Here is a 20,148-nt window from a genome sequence, read left to right as displayed (position 1 = left end):
CTCAAAAACAACTGAAAATACAGACCTGTTTTCAAGGGAGAACAGCTCCTGATTCTCAGACGTTTTTAAAGCCACTCGCGTTTTTTGCGGTGTGTTTCGCGGTGTTTTTATGGCCGTTTTTGGAGCTGTTTTTCTATAGTCAATGAAAAACGGCTTAAAAAAAACGGCTGAAGAACAGAACGCCGTTTTTCCCATTGAGATCAATGGGCAGATGTTTGGAGTCATTCTGCTTCCGATTTTTTTCGGACGTTTTTTGGGCGTTTAAATGTCCGAAAATAGGCCGTGTGAACATGCCCTCAGTGTAGTACCCTATTTCATAAATACTTACTTTAAGGGTAATTGAATTACCATTGAATAATAATGTCTTTAAAAATATATTTTTTATGTCTTGCAGGTAGAATTAGCCAAAGAAGAAAAATGTGAATTTCTTCCATTCTTATCACCTCGTAAAGTAATTCTCAAGGGTGGCAAAATAAGCGGTATGGAATTTGTTCGAACAGAACAAAATGAGGATGGAAATTGGATTGAAGATGAAGATCAGGTTGTTCACCTAAAAGCCGATGTTATCATCAGTGCATTTGGATCAGTGCTAAGCGACCCTACAGGTACATTGGTTGTCTTATCATCAATGTTAAACTAGTTCATATCAAGAAATATTCCAGATTCATATGTTGAGCATTGAGGTGGTTAAAATTAGGACTACAGATAAGAAATTTCCATAAAGTTCCTCCTGCATTATTTTTGTGGGTACAGTGGCTGAATATCCTGCTTGTTCCCCAATGAGTCGTTCATGTTGATTAAACTTCATATCAGCAGCCACCAATCATGATTCATTTTTTTTATTATTACTTTTCAGTTTGAATTTCCAAAGAAACAAATGATAAAGCTTTGTTTGGTTGGTCACAACAAATGCTGTAATGGCCTGCAGAATATACAATAGCTAGTGTTTGTATTACTGCATTTAATCATCTAGAATTTCCAAAGGCAATTTGGCTAATGAAAAGTCATTTTCATCATCTATATTTATTTCATTTTGTGTTGTTGGCACAAGTTAAGTTAAAATTGAAAAACGAATTCAGCGAATATTTGACATGGAAATACATATTGAGAGCTTAAGACTTTTTCTTATATCACAAACTTTACTTTTATGCTAAGGTGCTTTATAAAAATGTTATAATTTCATTTAGCAATAAATCAATCTACAGCTTCATGATGAATAGGTATAATTCTATTTCTAACATCGCTCAAGTTTCCCAAAAAAAAATATGATTTAGAATTCCTAAAACTTGGTAAAGATTAGCAGTTACCTACCAATTCACCAGAACATCATTGTTCATTCCAAAATCATTGCTAAGAAAATGTAACTGACACTATAACCTCGGCCGTTGTACTTGAGGGAGCCCAAAGCTCTTTTTGTGACATAAGAAGGCAGTCGTATTATAAATGACACATGATAGGTGCGGGGCCCTCTTACATATTTTGCAATGGGGCGCATAAGATCAAAGCTATGTCTCTGGATTTGGCCTGAGGCGATGTGTTGAAGGACCTGCGGCCGGAAGTGTAAACACAGCGTGATCTCATGATTGATGCTGAGATTACACTGTGCAGGGAATGGGAGAAACTGTACGATACCTATTGGACAGTGTCAAACAGACCAAAAATAATACCGCCCACAGAGAAAGAGCAGCGTTACTGCCCGTTTGGCTAGTATAATCTCATTTGCATATTTAGAAATAAGCTCATAACACTTAAAGAAATAAACATTTTTGGACACTTTTTTTCTCTGGAATTATCAACATGACAGCGCCTATTAGATTAGTTAGGACATTGGTCATTACTAGTGACAGATCCACTTTAAACCAACATCTAGAGTGGATAGAAAATTAGAAATCTTTTTTATATAAATCTTATCTTTACTCTATGACCCACTTCTAGTTTTGGCTAAAAAAAAAACATCAAAAACTGCATCCAACCAAGCTGTTTGAACCTGGCCTTACGCAAGCGTTCAATCCTTTATTTTCTTTACCGGGACCGTACACTAGGCTTTAATGACTTTCGGAATCAGAATTTCTATACTACTTCTATTTGAACTCCTTTGATGACAATATCCAGCTATTTTTAGGAACTTGCATTGCTCTGTTCATTGAGAATATACAATAATATGTCTGGAGAAATGGCACATTTCTGAATTTATTATCCTTAATTTATAGAACACAGAGGCATTACTTGAATCTCCTGGGTCTCAATACAAGATTAGTAAAAGAGCCCAGTCCTACCATGTGCCATCTATAATACTGATGTCTTATGATGTGGCAGATGGGCCTTTGGGCCCCCACAGGCACTAGGGATCAGGTTCAACTGCTACTTTTGCACCCCTATAGCTACGCCCCAATCAAGATAAAATATTCTGAAGTGCTTTACAAAAAATATTTATTCTCACCTGCAGAAATGGAACTTAAAACCTAATTTCCCCATCAAGCATAAGCAAATATTTTTTTATGTCTGAAATTTAAAAAAAAAACCTGAATTGGTAACAATTTTGCAATACACCTTCAAATACTACAGCAGATAGCTGAGTAACAAAACATTTGTGAGCATTGTTAGGTCATTAAATAAACTGACTCTCCAGGTAGCAGATATCAGCCCATGTAGTATTTGAAAGATAAAAATTCCTTTTATTAACTTTGCCCCATCATTAGATAAGAAAATGTTCTAGCTGGAAATGATCCTCCCTCTGCTCCTTAACCAAGACTTCATAATAGACTTTGAGGTTGACCCCCTTGATAATAACATTTTGAAAGGATATCAAATGTGCCTCTGTGTTGTAGAATAATAATTGTTAAGGCATGAAGATGTTTATTACAGAGACAACAAGGAACACCAGTAAAAATCAGTCTGTTCCACCTCAAGACTGGTTCTTTTAACACCATCAATGTATTTCATATAACTAATGCACTGTCACACACACAGCATACGTTGTTACACTGGATACTTAGCTTCCATCCCCGGTGTACTTGTGAAACCGATAAATGTTGAGCCTTCTGCCAAGTTGGAATCTCTTGGAAAAAAATCCCAGCATTGAGATAATATAAAGAAATTATCGTCCTTCCAGGCCACTGATGAATCATACGCAGAACCATATGGGCAATCTGGTGTTACATCTGCCTCTACCAGACTGACTCTGTACATAAACAGGTGTTCACTTTCCAGTCCTACAAATATGTGATACCCATACATAGTGAGAGTAAAAAAATAATAGTTATGTTAACGAGAAGGATTTGTACAGGAAAATCTTGGCAGTTCTGAAATACTTGTTTTCCATATTCACATGAGAATGGTATAATAAAAGTAGTAATAGTTTTAGTCATATGACATAAGGAAATTTTACTGATATTTGCCATTTTTACTACTTGATCACCCTGAGGTGCGCGTCATTAAATCTAATTGCGTGTGGGTGAACCTAGGGCAAAGCAATACAAGGTTTCTCCTAAGTGCTGATGTCTTTATTTAGGTATGAGAAGTAATACATCTCCTATAGTTATAACCAATGGATGCCGCATACATCTCCTATAGTTATAACCAATGGATGCCGCATACATCTCCTATAGTTATAACCAATGGATGCAGCATACAACTCCTATAGTTATAACCAATGGATGCAGCATACATCTCCTATAGTTATAACCAATGGATGCCGCATACATCTCCTATAGTTATAACCAATGGATGCCGTATATATCTCCTATAGTTATAACCAATGGATGCCGCATACATCTCCCATAGTTATAAGCAATGGATGCCGTATACATCTCCTATAGTTATAACCAATGGATGCAGCAGACATCTCCTATAGTTATAACCAATGGATGCCGCATACATCTCCTATAGTTATAACCAATGGATGCCGCATACATCTCCTATAGTTATAACCAATGGATGCAGCATACATCTCCTCTAGTTATAACCAATGGATGCAGCATACATCTCCTATAGTTATAACCAATGGATGCCGCATACATCTCCTATAGTTATAACCAATGGATGCCGTATACATCTCCTATAGTTATAACCAATGGATGCCGCATACATCTCCTATAGTTATAACCAATGGATGCCGCATACATCTCCTATAGTTATAACCAATGGATGCCGCATACATCTCCTATAGTTATAACCAATGGATGCCGCATACATCTCCTATAGTTATAACCAATGGATGCCACATACATCTCCTATAGTTATAACCAATGGATGCCGTATACATCTCCTATAGTTATAACCAATGGATGCAGCATACATCTCCTATAGTTATAACCAATGGATGCCGCATACATCTCCTATAGTTATAACCAATGGATGCCGCATACATCTCCTATAGTTATAACCAATGGATGCAGCATACATCTCCTATAGTTATAACCAATGGATGCAGCATACATCTCCTATAGTTATAACCAATGGATGCCGCATACATCTCCTATAGTTATAACCAATGGATGCCGTATACATCTCCTATAGTTATAACCAATGAATGCCGCATACATCTCCTATAGTTATAACCAATGGATGCCGCATACATCTCCTATAGTTATAACCAATGGATGCCGCATACATCTCCTATAGTTATAACTAATGGATGCAGCATACATCTCCTATAGTTATAACCAATGGATGCCGCATACATCTCCTATAGTTATAACCAATGGATGCCGCATACATCTCCTATAGTTATAACTAATGGACGCAGCATACATCTCCTATAGTTATAACCAATGGATGCCGCATACATCTCCTATAGTTATAACCAATGGATGCCATATACATCTCCTATAGTTATAACCAATGGATGCAGCATACATCTCCTATAGTTATAACCAATGGATGCAGCATACATCTCCTATAGTTATATCCAATGGATGCCGCATACATCTCCTATAGTTATAACCAATGGATGCCGTATACATCTCCTATAGTTATAACCAATGGATGCCGCATACATCTCCTATAGTTATAACCAATGGATGCCGCATACATCTCCTATAGTTATAACCAATGGATGCCGCATACATCTGCTATAGTTATAACCAATGGATGCCGCATACATCTCCTAAAAACAAAGTGTAAAGCTGCCACTGTTCAAAATCATTTGTCCATCTTACATTTATAACATGTTATGGAAGCCCTAAAAACAAGTAGAAGGTAGAATTGTTTTTCACAAGAAGTGTCGACCAAGTCATGTGCCCTATTTTTAGTGATCTATCTTTACCGATAAAAAGGGCTTAAGCTGTCTGTAAGGTGTCTGGCAGTTCTTACTTTTTACGGGCCCCTGAAGCACCTGGTTCCAATTTTATGCACAATTGTACTCTCTAGGTCAGCATTTAAATGAGTATTATAAACCATCATGTGTAAAGGGACCCCACACTGTCTTTCAATGCTGGCATAAGGTTCCTTGAGCCCACCACAATTAATTTTATGAGGATTCATCTTCCTGCCTATCCTCTTTTCATCTCATGGTAAACTCTGCTGTTTTGACTGCATTCACAGGCCATATGTGCAATAAAAATTAACAAGTTACATAGGAAATAGCGCCATAAAAAATTGATAAATTATAAACCTCAATAGCAAATTACCTGCTCTAATGTTGGCTTCCAACGCTGCTCACTTTAATAGCTTATATACAACATTTATATCTATAATGGCATGTGTAGGTCTAATCATTAGTTGCTAAGTTGTCTTAATACATTTTATGAATAACTCCATTTTATAATTAATTTCTATACTGCATATTTGTCCAATAGATAAGTGTTACCTACTGATTTGGCAGAGCTGATTGTCATCTAACACAACTGCAGTCCTTTGGAGAAAAAAAAAAGACATTATGATGTTACAGGTGTTATACCAAATAGAAACCTCAGATCTGACAGTGATGTAGCAGAAGGCAGTGTGTCAATGAAGCAAAACTGAGTTTGTTATTTTGCACAATGTTCTGTGATTCCACAATGTGATATCCTTATTTTTCCATTGTACTGCCCATAAAGCTACTGTTATCTACACTCCATCAGTTATCATGGTGCATAAAATAATAATATTATATGGGTCAGAATATAAATAGGGAAACTGTTGATGGGGTATTCCCAGAAATGAAAATGATCACCTATCCACAGGATAGGTAATAATTGTCTGATCGCTGGGAGCCCCACCACTGGGACCCTACCAATTGCAAAAAACAGGTCCCAAACCCTCAATTTCACCTTACTGCAGCCCCCACAGTGAGTAGGAACTCAATTGGAGTGGTAGTCGAGCATGCACCTGCCGCTCCATTTAGTGTTTATGAGAATGCTGGAAATAGCTGAGCAATGTACTCCGCTGTTTCCATCATTCCCATAGACTTTGAATGGCACAGTAGCATGCATGCTTGACCACTGCTCCTTTTAATGTCTAACGATCGGTGGGGCCCCCAGTGGTCACAAAATTATCACCTATAATGTGGATAGATTACCATTTTTATTTCTGGTACAACTCCTTTAAGGCTTTGAATTTTTTTACATATCCCCCATGCTGTTGCCCAAAGAAGAACATTGGGGAGATTTTACTAAGCTAAATGCACCAGAATCTTGTCTCAATTTGCATTAAAAAAAAACTGGCATACAGATGTAGCTGTCTCTATCTTGACTTTTAACGCATTAAATACATAGTGGCAAGATCCTTTATCTTGACTTTTTCAATGTCTTTTCAATGGCTTTTGTTGTGTGATATCACGCTGCAGCAAGTTATCAGTCAAGATAAAGATGGCTACATCCATATATGCCTGTGACACAATTTTATGTGTTTTAGACACAGGAAGCATGGCAGAGCAAAAAGTAGCATGCAGGGCCAGCTCCAGGTTTACGTGGGCCCTTTTGCGACACAGACTTAGTAGGCCCCTTTGTGGGGGAACTCAAGGCGGCAGTAAAATGGAAGAAAACGTCACTTTCTGCCCCCATATAGACGTTAGGCCCTCTTTATGCCCCATATAGAAGTTAGGCCCCCAGTTTGTACCCCCCATAAATTTAGTGCCCTCTGTAGATAGTGCCTCACAGCCCTCTTCCCTGGTAGTGCCACACAGCCACCCTCCCAGGTAGTGCCACACAGCCCCCTCCTCTGAGGTAGTGCCACACAGCCCCCTCCTCTGAGGTAGTGCCACACAGCTCCCTCCTCCCTGGTAGTGCTACACAGCCACCCTCCCTGGTAGTTCCACACAGCCCCCTCCCTGTTAGTGCCACACAGCCACCCTCCCTGGTAGTGCCACACAGCCCCCCTCCCTGTAGGTAGCGCCTTTGTGGTTCCCCCTAGGAGTGGAATCCCCAGCCAGTGCATTGCCGACGCGGTGGCTGGGGATTCCGCTTCAGCAGAAGCCCCTGACATCACTGTCCATATATGGACAGTGTTGTCAGGGGCAACCCCAGAGTCTTAGTTCTGGGCTTCTCGCTCTCTGTCTGTCTCTCATCCTGACATCACTGTTCATATGTGGAAAGTGATGCCGTGACAACGGGTGCTGATGCCGGCCCTGGTAGAATGGCTTACAATGTGGCAAAATGTTGGTCTAAATTAAGTAAACCAAGAGGTGGCATTAGGAAGAGAACAGTGTCTAACATGTTTAGGAAGATGTGCCTAATTTATCATACAGCACACGCCGCTATGATCAGTTTAAGACAGTAATAATAAAGCTTCGCTATTGTATTTTCTTTAGTTTATCATATTTGTATAGATCCTAAAATCTTACAACTGGTAAACCACCATAAATCAATGTGATACTGAAATAGAAACATTCCATTGTTCTTTTCTTTGTGCCTGTAGTAATAAGCCATTTTGCAGGAGTTTATAGTGTGATCATGGAAAGATCAGGGCACCTGCACTGTATTGCTTACTGATTCCCTAAAGTTCTGTTTCTTCTAGTACAGCGCAAATGTGTCCTCTTCTGCACTACTGAATGTAAAACTCAAAGCGATAAGGAAGTGACAGGTTTAATAGATTTCATAGGAAACAGAAAGCAGAGATATCACTCCAGTAATATCAGGGCTGCACACTGCAACTGAATAATTCCTCAGTCTAGATTTTTAAGGAACTTTTGAACCATGATTTTATTCATTTTGGATATATGTATGTGTTAAATTTTAATACCCAGAATTGCAATGGCATCTGGTTAACACACCTTATCTTTAATATAAGTAAATGTGGCGGACATTGAAAGTGAACCTTAGTATTTACTTTTAGACCACTTTTTGCTTAAAATATGGGGGAGTGAAAGCATAGTCAAGATAGATAGATAGATAGATAGATAGTTAGATAGATAGATAAGAGAGAGAGATAATGGAGATTGATATTAGATAGATGGATATATATATATATATATATATATATATATATATATATATATATATATATATATATATATATATATATATATGAGATAGATAGATATTAGATAAAAAAGAGATAGATGGATAGATACAGGGCCGCACCTTCCATGAGGCGAGATGAGCTTCTCGCCTCAGGCGGTGGCCTGCTGCCTCCCTGAGGAGGAGGCGGCACCACTGAAACCAGCCATCGCCACCCCCTTCTGCACTATAATTACATCTACAGAGGGGGAGCTATATGTGGGGCAAAATCTACAGGGGGCTATGTGTGGGACATTATCTACAGGGGGCTATGTGTGGGGCACTATCTACAGGGGTGCTATATGTAGGGCACTATCTACAGGGGACTATATTTGGGACACTATCTACAAGGGGTGCGATCTACAGGGGGATCTATGTAGGGCACTATCTACAGGAGACTCACAGGTGCACTATCTACAGGGCTCTCATGGGGGCACTAACTACAAGGAGCTGTGTGTGTGTGTGTGTGTGTGTGTGTGACACAGTGTATGGGGCTATTATAATTAGAGGTGCAGTGTACGGCGCTATTAGATTTAGTGGCGTAGTGTGTGGCACCATGAGAATTTTATCTTTATTTATAGGTGCAGAAATGTTTGGAAAGTGCGTAGCTGGAGACATCTGAGGTGTGGTCCGGGTGGAGAAGAAAAGAGGAAAAGAACAACTGGAATCTGAGAAGACGTCAACTGTTAGTCACTTAATGTAAATGTTTTTTTCAGCCTCTAATGAACATTGTAGTCACTGTATGATCTGCAGTGAGATGATGGGTGGTATTATTTTTTTTGTGAAACAGCAACTCCTAGCATATCCTTACCGTTGTACTGTCCATGCCAGGAGCTGTAGTTTTACGCCATACAAACCTATACGGCAGGGGTTGCGCTAAATTGAGCTGTATTTGTGTACTGAGCTTTTTTCTGGTGCTGTATATGTGTACTGAGCTTTGTTCTAGTTCTGTATATATGTAGAGAGCTTGGTTCTAGTTCTGTATATATATGTACTGAGCTTGGTTCTGGGGATGTATATATGTATTGAGCTTGGTTGTGGAACTGCATTTATACAGTGAGCTTTGTTCTGGTGTTGTATATATGTACTGAGCTTGGTTCTGGTGTTGTATATGTGTATGAGCTTGGATCTGGAGCTGTAATTATATAGGATATAGTTATAATAACAAAATTGCAGGGCAGATGGAATTGTTTTTAATTCATTGTATAAATGAATGGGAACTTGTCAGGTAGTTTTAACCCCTTTAACCGCCACCATGCAATAATACATGACCTGACAATATTTCCAAACATTCACGTGTATGTTTTTTTCAGATGCAGCAAAATCTATAAAATCAACTTTTAAAACTGCGCACAATATATGCTAATTACTCATTAAAGGTTCATGGGGCGGTGACACTATACCAAAGAGTCACATAGTCCTGCCTCCATACCCACCTTTCTATGCTTGATTGACATCCCCTGGCTGTTATACATCACTAGCAGCCTCCTCCAACTTTCTCAGATGCGCCATTGCCTTGTACTACTTGGGCACGCACCGTGCAGCGAGCTGTACTCTGCCCGACTTCATCGTTGCACCGCACATGCCAGGGGAGTACAAGGCAAGGGCACATCCGCAAGAGTTGGAGGTGGCTGCTAGTAATAGAACAGCCAGGGGGATGTCAATTATGAGAGCATGTTGCAGATGTGTGTATACCACTATTTGGTAGCACTACGGTTCACCTTGCTATTCTCCCATGAATTCCATGCTAGTCCAGTCTCCAATTTTTGATAGTATCAAGAATACTGATCTGTGCTGTAGACACAGAAACGGGGATCTTTGAATATTTTTTTTATGAATTCCTGGATAAGTTCAATACATTTTGTCAAGTCTTTTCCATTTCTAGACAATGGTTCTCACTGTGCTTCAGTTCAGTTTTAAAGCTCTGAAATTGACTTTGTAATGAAGACACATTTCAACAGCTATCCATCTCATGTAAGATCTCATTGTGGCATTGTGTTCTTGTAGAAATGTTGTGGTGACTACTTTATTCTCAGGGCAAGATAGAAAATATAGTGAGATGAAAGACTGAAATGTGGTTACCATTATTATATTATACAAGATGGTACAACCAATTAAAATTTAAGAGGCTAATAAGGTTATATATAATAATTAAAACATTTATTTTACGGGCTTACTTAGATTTCCTTTGTCTGATATGTATGGATGTGTTGTTCACCTAATATTAAATATAAGTTGAGTATTCAACACATTTCCTATTTACACTAGTGGGTTGACATCTGACAACTTTATTGAGATGTCTACTTCCTGTTTTTTTTTTAAGGCTGTGTATATATATATATATATATATATATATATATATATATGAGTTCTTTAAGTGCTTTTTTTTTTATAAATATTTGTATTCCACTACTGTTAAAAGTTAGAAACATGACTATGATTAAAGATAATATCATGAGCCAGGATAGAAAGGTATAAAAACACTCCCTCTAAAAGGTTATCTTAGGTTTTATTGCAATATGCAAAATGAGAAACCAAAGTTGTTTGATAACAAAAAAAAATATCATGGATGCTTGTAATTATGATTGTGCTTCAAGGAGAAAGAACATAAAAAGAAATGGAAATGGAAGACATCTGGAATTTAATTATGCAGGAACATATGTTTATCCACTTGGGAAATAACAAGTTAATTGGAAATTAGTAAAGGAAACCCTGAGAAAACATTCTGAGCTAAGTGTATGGAAGTCCAGGTTAGACATTTCTTTGGAGCAGGTAATAACACCTGGAATATGAATTTTAATAAATAGATTTGCATACATCTTGCATACATCTTTTTATAGTAGAAGACAAGTATGTTTAAGCAATTCATGAGACTTATCACAAAAATAGTTCATATTTAAAACTCAGCAACGTAGGTGGATGGTAGGTCCCTCCATATTGGGCTGTGAGTACTATTTAATTCTTTGGGAGTTGAAACCAGAGAAATTGAATAGGGCATCCACAATACTAGCATCGACTGTATTGTCCCTTGTAGTGTAAGTCTACGGAGAACACAACATTTACGTGAGTTAACACATTCTCATACCCCAAAGTATTTTTTTTACCTGGCACCTATTTTCTTCTTCTTCTACTATTCATTTTGGCACATGACTACCAAGTATAAGGGTAATGTATTATACAGGTTCCTGGGTGTCACATGATAATTCCACTTGTTGCATGCTCATCAAAACTAAGGAAACAGATTTCGATAGCTTTAAATACATAATAATTTTAAATGATGAAGTTAAGAAATCCTTCACTGGCTTCATGAATTGTTGAAAATTATGCATTGTGTTCCTATTAGTTTTCCTAGTTGAGTCCTCTTCCTAGTTGAGTCCTCATCCTCAGATAAAAGACGATATTTTGAGGAAAAGCACTACTGGTGATAGTGATACAGATAAAAGTCTGTTTTATATTCTGATGTCATTTCTTAGCCCCAAAACTTTTTTTTATACTTTAGGCCTCATTTACACGAGCGTAATATACGCGCGTGTGACGCGCGTGCTTTTCACGCGTGTCGTACGCACCTATATTATTCTATGGGGCAGTGCAGACGATGCGTGAATTTTGCGCTGCGCGAGTGCGTGGCGTAAAACTCACGACATGTTCTATAATCGTGCATTTTTCGCGCATCACGCACCCATTGAAGTCAATGGGTGCGTGAAAACAACGCATGCCGCACGGAAGCACTTCCATGCGAACTGCGTGATTCGCGCAAGAGCTGTCAAACTGAATGTAAACAGAAAAGCACGTGGTGCTTTTCTGTTTACAAACATCCGAACGGAGTGTCTTAGACATGAGCGAACCGAACTTTACCGGGTTCGGCCGAACTCGTTTTGACCGAACCCGGCAGGAGACAGTCACCGGCAGGGTGCTGAAAGAGTTAAACTGGTTCAGCACCCTGGACAGTGACTTCCGATTCCAATATACGTGAACGTGTCAAAAAAAAAAAAAGGTTCTGACTTACCGATAACTCCCGGCTTCTTCCTCCAGTCTGACCTCCCGGGATGACAATTCAATCCAAGTGACAGCTGCAGCCAATCACAAGCCAAGCACAGGCTGCAGCGGTCACATGGACTGCCGCGTCATCCAGGGAGGTGGGGCCAGATGTCAAGAGAGGCGCGTCCCCAAGGACGCGTCACCAAGGTAACGGCCGGGAAGTTCTCGGTAAGTACGAACCTCTTTTTTTTTTAAACAGGTTACGCGATATGGTGATCGGAATGCACTGTCGAGGGTGCTGAAAGAGTTACTGCCGATCAGTTAACTCTTTCAGCACCATGGACAGTGACTGACGTCAACTAGCCTCATCTCTATGATGGCGGCTGCGCGAAAATCACGCAGCCGCGCATCATACACGGATGACACACGGAGCTGTCAAGTACCTTTTGCGCACGCAAAACGCTGCGTTTTTTGCGCGCGCAAAACGCACACGCTCGTGTAAATGAGGCCTTAGATGTAGCTGCTTTTGGGAAAGCAAGATGACAAGAATAATATCTACCATTGCCGCTCCTTTAGACGAGTTTTAAATGGCAAAATTCCTCTTATGTTGTGAAACCCATCTGTGCCCATATCGATGCAAAAATAGTGTTTGTGAAGACCACCTTTATATGAGCTGTATTGATGACCATTGGTGATTTATACTTTCGAAAGAGATGGAGAAAAAACAATATTACCAATATAAAGGTGAAATGGTGAATAGAATTTTCACCAAGACAAAAGAGGACCATTGAATGACTTTTATTTACTGGTGATTTTTAATTGGAAATGCTATATTAATTAGCATATTCAGGTCACAAGGATTAGCGTCTCTTACAAATTGTAATGTCCGTGGCTGCGGGCTGTCAGCGCCAACCTCCCACAGACATCCGCAGCCACAAATCGGCAAGCGCTGGCCCCATCCTCCTCCTCAGGAGACGCCAGAGCTCACGTCCACTCACCTCTTCCGGATCCCGTAGGGGCAGCGCGCGCGCTGGACCTCATGGACGAACTATGACTTGTGAGTACCCTGGACTATAAGAGGGGGTCCACCCCCCAAGTTCTATGCCTGAGCGTTGTTGTGTTCCCTATAGTTTGTCTATGTGATGGCCTCCTAGTGTGCTTCCTGTTCCAGTCCCTGTCCCTATACTTGTTTCCAGTTCCTGTACCTAGCAATCCATACATTTCTGGTCTAGCACGGAGCTGTGCCAAAGTTGTGCTGCGCTACATCCACGTCTGACCTCCTTCATCCGCCTGCTACATAGTCCCAGCCGAGCCTGCCCTGCTGCTGTCTGAGCTGCCACAGGTACCTATAGAACTATAGACAGTCACCTGCTCCCTGTTGGCCAGCTGCCTTACCGCCAAGGCGGTACGGCCCAGTGGGTCCACAGACCCTTCGTGACACAAATTATGTATCACAAGTTATTGATATACTTCTACAATATAACAATATGATATAGTATTCATTATTGGTCACCTTTACTGGTGGGAAATACTCTATAATGTAGATAGTATGAGCAAATTCACTAAGTAACCTAGTCTTAACAATTACATTTATATGTTATTACTGTATGAAAATGTCCAATACTACTCATCATACACCTGTGAATGTAACACATCTCTGTTTTCATGTTAAAAGAATTTAGATACAGTAGATCCTCTTAAAGCTGTTTTCCAGAAACAGTGCCACACTTGTCCATGGATTGTGTCTGGTATTGCAGCTCACCTCCATTAAAGTGAATGGAGCTAAACGGTAATAATGCACATAACCAGTGGACAGATGTGGCACGGTTTATGGAAGAAAGTAGCCATGTTTTTCTTATCCTGGACAACCCCTTTAATTATCACCACAATTATAAATACAGTTAATATACCTTTATGTAAAATATTTCTAACTGCATTTATTGAAGTATTTTACTTTGTATATTGCGTGTAATAGGATAAAATAATGGTTCTGTGTCCTTCACTAACCCTATGATAATAAAATATTTAATGTATTACTACAGAAGTTTCCATTTCTCAGTACAAATGTTTAAGCTGATGTAATATTTATATACCGCTGAATCCATGCATTTGCTGACTGGGAGCTTTTCCTCTCTTCATTTTCTAATAATCAATTACTGCCCTCTTTTCCTGCAGATATAATTTAGATAATATTGCATTAGAGCTTTTATCATGCTAAACACAACATTTGTCTAGTATGGGCTAGTGCGGAGGAATTATTACATTTCTGAATCTGTATTGAAAACATTTATATTCAATGAAGTTTTAGATTCAGCATTTAGGTTCTTTCAGGATACACTTATTGCTTCTAACAATATAAATACAATATAAATCTATTTCTCAAGCACATTGAATACTTATCAGCACTAGAATATGAAGACCTTTTTATTTGACAATAATAAATATATTTGCACTCTGGTAGTCTGACAACTATGGAAGATTATTGGATCTGTCTGAAGTCAATGCATCCAATAATACAGATTTTTTTTTTTTAAATATCTGTGTCATTAACCAATCCCTCCTTTTTTGGAAATAATAGAGGATGGTCAGAACCTATGAATTAGCAGTACACATAAAAGGACAGTCCAATGTCTCAATTACCATCAATGTGAGATGTCTAGGTGTGTATGAGCACCCTAACCACTCATGCTTATGGCCATATTATGGCACTGTGCATGACCTGTATATTTAGTATCAAGGACAGGTTTCGGATTCCAAAGAGAGAAACAAGGCAGCACTTCCAAAAATATATGGAATTTATTCACCCAAAGATGTGATGTTTCAGTTCAGCAGGACCTTTCTCAAACATGCTTGAGAAAGGTCCTGCTGGAATGAAACCTTGCATCTTTGGGTGAATAAATTCCATTTATTTTTGGATGTGCTGCCTTGTTTCTCTCTTCTGGATCTCACTAAGAGGACTTTTAGGTCAAGTCTTATTGAGGCTTTCACCCTATATATTATATCTATATTTATCTAGTGCTGTGATATCCTTTGTGTTTGGTTTCAGATTCTGTCCTTTGCTAGTATGATAGAAGTCTAAAAACATGTTCATATTTCTGTATTTTCAGTCTGCATTAGATTTGTATATTTATTGCCAAAAACAGGATGGAGTTTCATTAGAGAAAACAAGTAAACTTTCTTTTGAAAATGGGTTTCTGCTTTCCTCTAAAGGGGTTCTCTCCCATTTGTGGCAGAAAATAAATAGATCTAATGGCGACCTAATATATGGCTATGGAAATGCACCAGAAAGCTACACGAACATGGTAGTATAACAGATCAGTGTTATATGCATCGACGTCAATAATTGAACACATGCTTTCGACTTGATATAGATTCCATGAGAAAAAATTGTATTGTTCGGTATTGCATGCTATTTTACAGTGTTGTGCCCACGGTCGCTGACCGCCGGCACGTTCTACTCATCGGCAACCGCAGGACTCTTTGAGTTTGCCGGCGTCTCTTTCCCCGGAGATGCCAGCATATGCGGCTGCACTGCTCCACTGTTTGCGATTCCATCTTCACTTCCGCCATGCGGACAAAAACATTAAGGCTGATGCCCTGTCATTTGAGACAGACGTCTCTGAAGAAAGTCCTCAACGCATAATTGACCCTTCCAGGATTATTGCTGTAAACCCTCTACAGATCAAGAACATTTCTACTGGAAAAATTTTGTTCGTCCTGTTTACAGGAAAATAATTCTCCGCTGGGGACATAATTCCAAACTGGCTGGGCACTCTGGTGTCCGTAAGACTTGGGACTTTATTGCTCGTCACTACTGGTGGCTCATGCTACCTAAAGATGTTCTGGACTATGTCTCCTCTTGTACTAACTGTGCCTTAAACAAATCTACCCATTCCAACCCTGCTTGTCTGCTCCTCTGCCAGTGCCCGATGCTCCCTGGCAGCACATCGCCATGGATTTTGTTACAGACCATCCTCCTTCTGGTAGATGTACTACTGCTTGGGTAGTGGTGGACCGATTATCCAAAATGGCACATTTCGTTCCTTTAACTGGTCTTCCCTCTGCTCCTCATCTGGCAAATCTGTTCATCACTCACATTTTTCATCTGCATGGACTACCACTCCATATTGTTTCTGATCGGGGTGTACAGTTCACGTCCAAATTCTGGAGAGCCCTATGTAGTCTGTTAGATGTGAAGCTGGACTTTTCTTCTGCTTATCACCCACAGCCTAATGGTCAAGTGCAAAGGATCAATCAAATACTGGAAAATTATCTTCGTTATTTAGTTTCTGTTCAACATGAAAATTGGGTACAGCTTCTGACTTGGGCGGAATTCTCCTATAATAACCATACAAGTGAGTCTACTGCTTCTTCGCCATTCTTCATTGTATACAGTCAGCATGCAAGAGTTATTCGTCCTGTGCCAGTTTTGTCTCAAGTGCCTGCAGCCAATTCTTCCTTCGGGACCTTTCTTCACATCTGGCAGCAAACCAAGTCCGCAATTATTCAGGCAGTTGATCGCATTAAAAAATATGCCGATAGGAAAAGAAAAGTTCCTCCTCAGTTTCCCCCCCCCCCCCAGAGTCCAGGTCTGGCTGTCTTCTAAAAACATTAGTCTTAAGATACCTTCGCTCCCAAGTTCCTCGGCTCCTTCGCAAATATTCCCTGTGTCCTATAAGCTTCGGCTGCCTCCTACTCTCAAAATTCCCAACTCGTTTCATGTGTCCCTCCTAAAGCCTGTGGTCCTGAACCGCTACAGTAAATATTCTGGTTCTACAGTTGCTCCCAGCGGTTCTTCTGATGTCTTTGAAGTAAAGGTGATCCTGGACTACAAGATGGTAGAAGGAAAGACTTTCTATCTGGTGGACCGGAAAGGGTTTGATCTTGAAGAGAGGTCTTGGGAGCCAGAAGAGCACATTAATGCCCCAACTCTCATCAAGAAGTTCTTCCTACGCTCTGGACTTAAGAAGAGGGGGTGTAAAGGGGGTACTGTTGCGCCAGCGGTCGCTGACTGCCGGCACTTTATACTCCCCGGCAGCCGCAACCGCAGTGCACCCAGAGTGTGCCGGCGTCGCCCTCCCCGGAGACGCCAGCACACACGGCTGCATTGCTCCACTGTTTCCCAAGGGTGCGCATGCTCGTTCCCGTCCTTAAGGGGCCAGCACGCGCGCCTGTAAAATGGTCCTTACCCAATCCAAATGCACCCTGGTCTATAAAAGGGATTCTGCCCTCTATCTCCTTGTCTGAGCGTTGTTGTGTCTTCCCATGTCCATTTGCATATGGTCCCTTTGTTGCATCCTGTGTTCCGGTATCCTGTATCCCGTATCCAGTACTTTGTGTTTGTTCCAGTGGAAAGTCTATTGTCAGAGTCGAGTTAACCATCTGTGCCAAGTGTTGTCTGTACCTAGTGTCTGCCACTCCAAGTGTCTGCCAAATCTTCTATTCAGGTACTCTTGTCCTAAAGATTATCATTGACTATTGTTTGGCCAGCTGCTACTCCGCTAGCGGCCTAGTGGGTCCACATACCCCATAGCCATGACATACAGGAGTACTCTAAGGGAGAATATATTACCTCACGGTTGCAACTTATGATGGCATCAGTAATACAGCCCGTAGAGACACTGTGTGCCATTGTACGGGTCCATGTATGGTATTTGACAATGACCCGTGTGTATAACACCTAGCAAATTTCTGCTCAATGAAAAATTCCATTCCACTGTCATCGCTGTCCATATTAACCCATTATCTTTTCCATGTATAATATTAATTTGGATGTGATTACAAATATGTATGCAAATGGCAAATATGTTTGCCATAGATTTGCATATGACTTTTTTCCCCTGTTTATGTTCTTGTTTTAATCTCAAATTTCCTTTTTATATTGTTAAGTATAGGTATCAACACATTCATTTATGATTGCTAAAATTGTAGTAACATGTAAAATTGCTTCAACTGAAAAATCATTAAACAGCTTGCTGATGCTTCACAGATATAGTGCTGTTAATGAGCATTTCTGTTATTTAAATAAGTCTAAATTGAACACACATCACATGGATACATAATTAGTTATGGCAGTCAAACACACAGCTCTACTTTAGAGATTCTTTTGAAACACCTTCCCTCCTAGAATACATTCTGTGAATTAAAAATTTTTTTTTTCAGTAGTTCGTATCCAGTAAAGATTATATTTTGAAACTAGTATGTTGCCTTTACGCTGCCTATGCACTATTAGATAATCACCTAATTTGAAAGGGTTATGATCATGTCCAGAGGGAAAGCTGCAAAATACAGAGACTGTACTGCTGCATCCAGAGTCCCCTAATATGAAGCCATGACGCTGTATGGGGCTCGATATGTCGCTGGATTTGGAAGATTTTCTCCGTAATACCTCCGTAATATGGTGTCTAATGGAACAGAGCACAAACCTCCCTATGCATCTGCATGGACTCAGAGGCATACAGAGGTACAGTATAGCCCTTTAGACTTCTAAGAGGGCCATATTATCGCTCCCTGCAACTCTGAGGTTATACAGAGAAGTTATCCAGCCATGTGCATGAGGCCTTAGGACAAGGATCCATATGTTGCTATAAAGTCAAGCCTAAACTAATAGTATGACTCTAATGAAATTCAGCCAATGGGGCAGATTTACTAAATCAATTAGAGCCACAATTCCAACGCACATTCCATGTGCCACATTTATAAAGCGTTTTAGACACTTATCTGACAAGGGAAGGGGCTTAGCAGAAAAAGGTAGTCTCTTATAATGCTCCAAAATTTTGTTGCAAAAAAAGTGGGCCAACCAAGAGCTGGTATAAAGTTAGACAGAAGTGTCTAAAGATGCGTCACATTTATCATCCTTCATGAGCCACTGTGGTAAATTTGGTTCCTCTAGTTTTACTTCTAAGCTGTCTGAATTTAAGATGGTATCAGTTAATCTGCCCCAATCTATTATTATTGAGGTTAGCAACCCACTTTCTTCATTTCATTCCAAACTTCTAATTAACAAGTTTAAAAACTCTCACAACATTAATAGGGTCATGATGCTCTGTTTTGTTGATGCATATACATGTCGTCTTTGTATTCTTGCAGTGCCACAGAATGCATTATTTCCCTCTTTTATTGTTTGTGTTATTAACAAGTTTGGTGCGCATCCTCTGGGAAATTAAAGGACAGATATGCTGTATTTTTATACTAGTACAGTCTATTATCTCGTAAAGTAGGATCTTACATCCACTGATTGATAATACATTCATTAGCAAAGTGTTGTATCTTCTACTAACCTCTGTTAGATACATAGAAGCATATATTAAAGCTTTTATTGCAGTAGATATCTTGTAACCTATTAGGTTAGAGGCTTCAAATTACCTTTTGTTATAAAGAATGTTGTATGATTTCTCACATTCCTATTTCTGCTTTATTCATTATGCAGCATTGCAGGCAATGAGGACTTGATTTTGTTAAATTATTTAGGGATGACTGCATAATAATATGCTTAATATAAGCGAAGTTTTTTTGGGTTACAAAGTTAGGCATTTAAAACTTACATAGTTACATAATATGGTTAAAAATAGGCATATGTCCATCAAGTTCAACCAAGGGATGGGAGAAATGGAAGGGATATTAGAAAACCTTAGATCTTTGTTTTACCCCTATTAATTGAGATAAAAGTAAAAAAATTAAAAAAAAGTATGAACAATTACAAAATTTCCTTCCTGAACCGAAATGGCGATCAGATTGAATCGACATTAAAACA

At 39.5% G+C, this 20,148-nt stretch overlaps 1 protein-coding gene across 2 annotated transcripts in view; it reads left to right on the top strand.

Annotated features, from left to right (window-relative positions):
* Positions 1 to 20,148, top strand: part of DPYD (dihydropyrimidine dehydrogenase) — a 751,325-nt gene that overhangs the window by 347,562 nt on the left and 383,615 nt on the right. For both annotated transcript variants that reach the window (XM_075833172.1, XM_075833173.1), the window contains exon 11: positions 395 to 605. In XM_075833172.1, coding sequence (XP_075689287.1) covers positions 395 to 605 — 211 coding nt within the window. The remainder of the gene's footprint in view (positions 1 to 394; positions 606 to 20,148) is intronic.

This window comes from Rhinoderma darwinii, chromosome 7 (genome assembly GCF_050947455.1).
Source record: "Rhinoderma darwinii isolate aRhiDar2 chromosome 7, aRhiDar2.hap1, whole genome shotgun sequence".
Lineage (NCBI taxonomy): Eukaryota > Metazoa > Chordata > Amphibia > Anura > Rhinodermatidae > Rhinoderma > Rhinoderma darwinii.
Note: the sequence above shows the minus strand (reverse complement) of the source record. Positions and strands in the feature narration are given on the sequence as shown.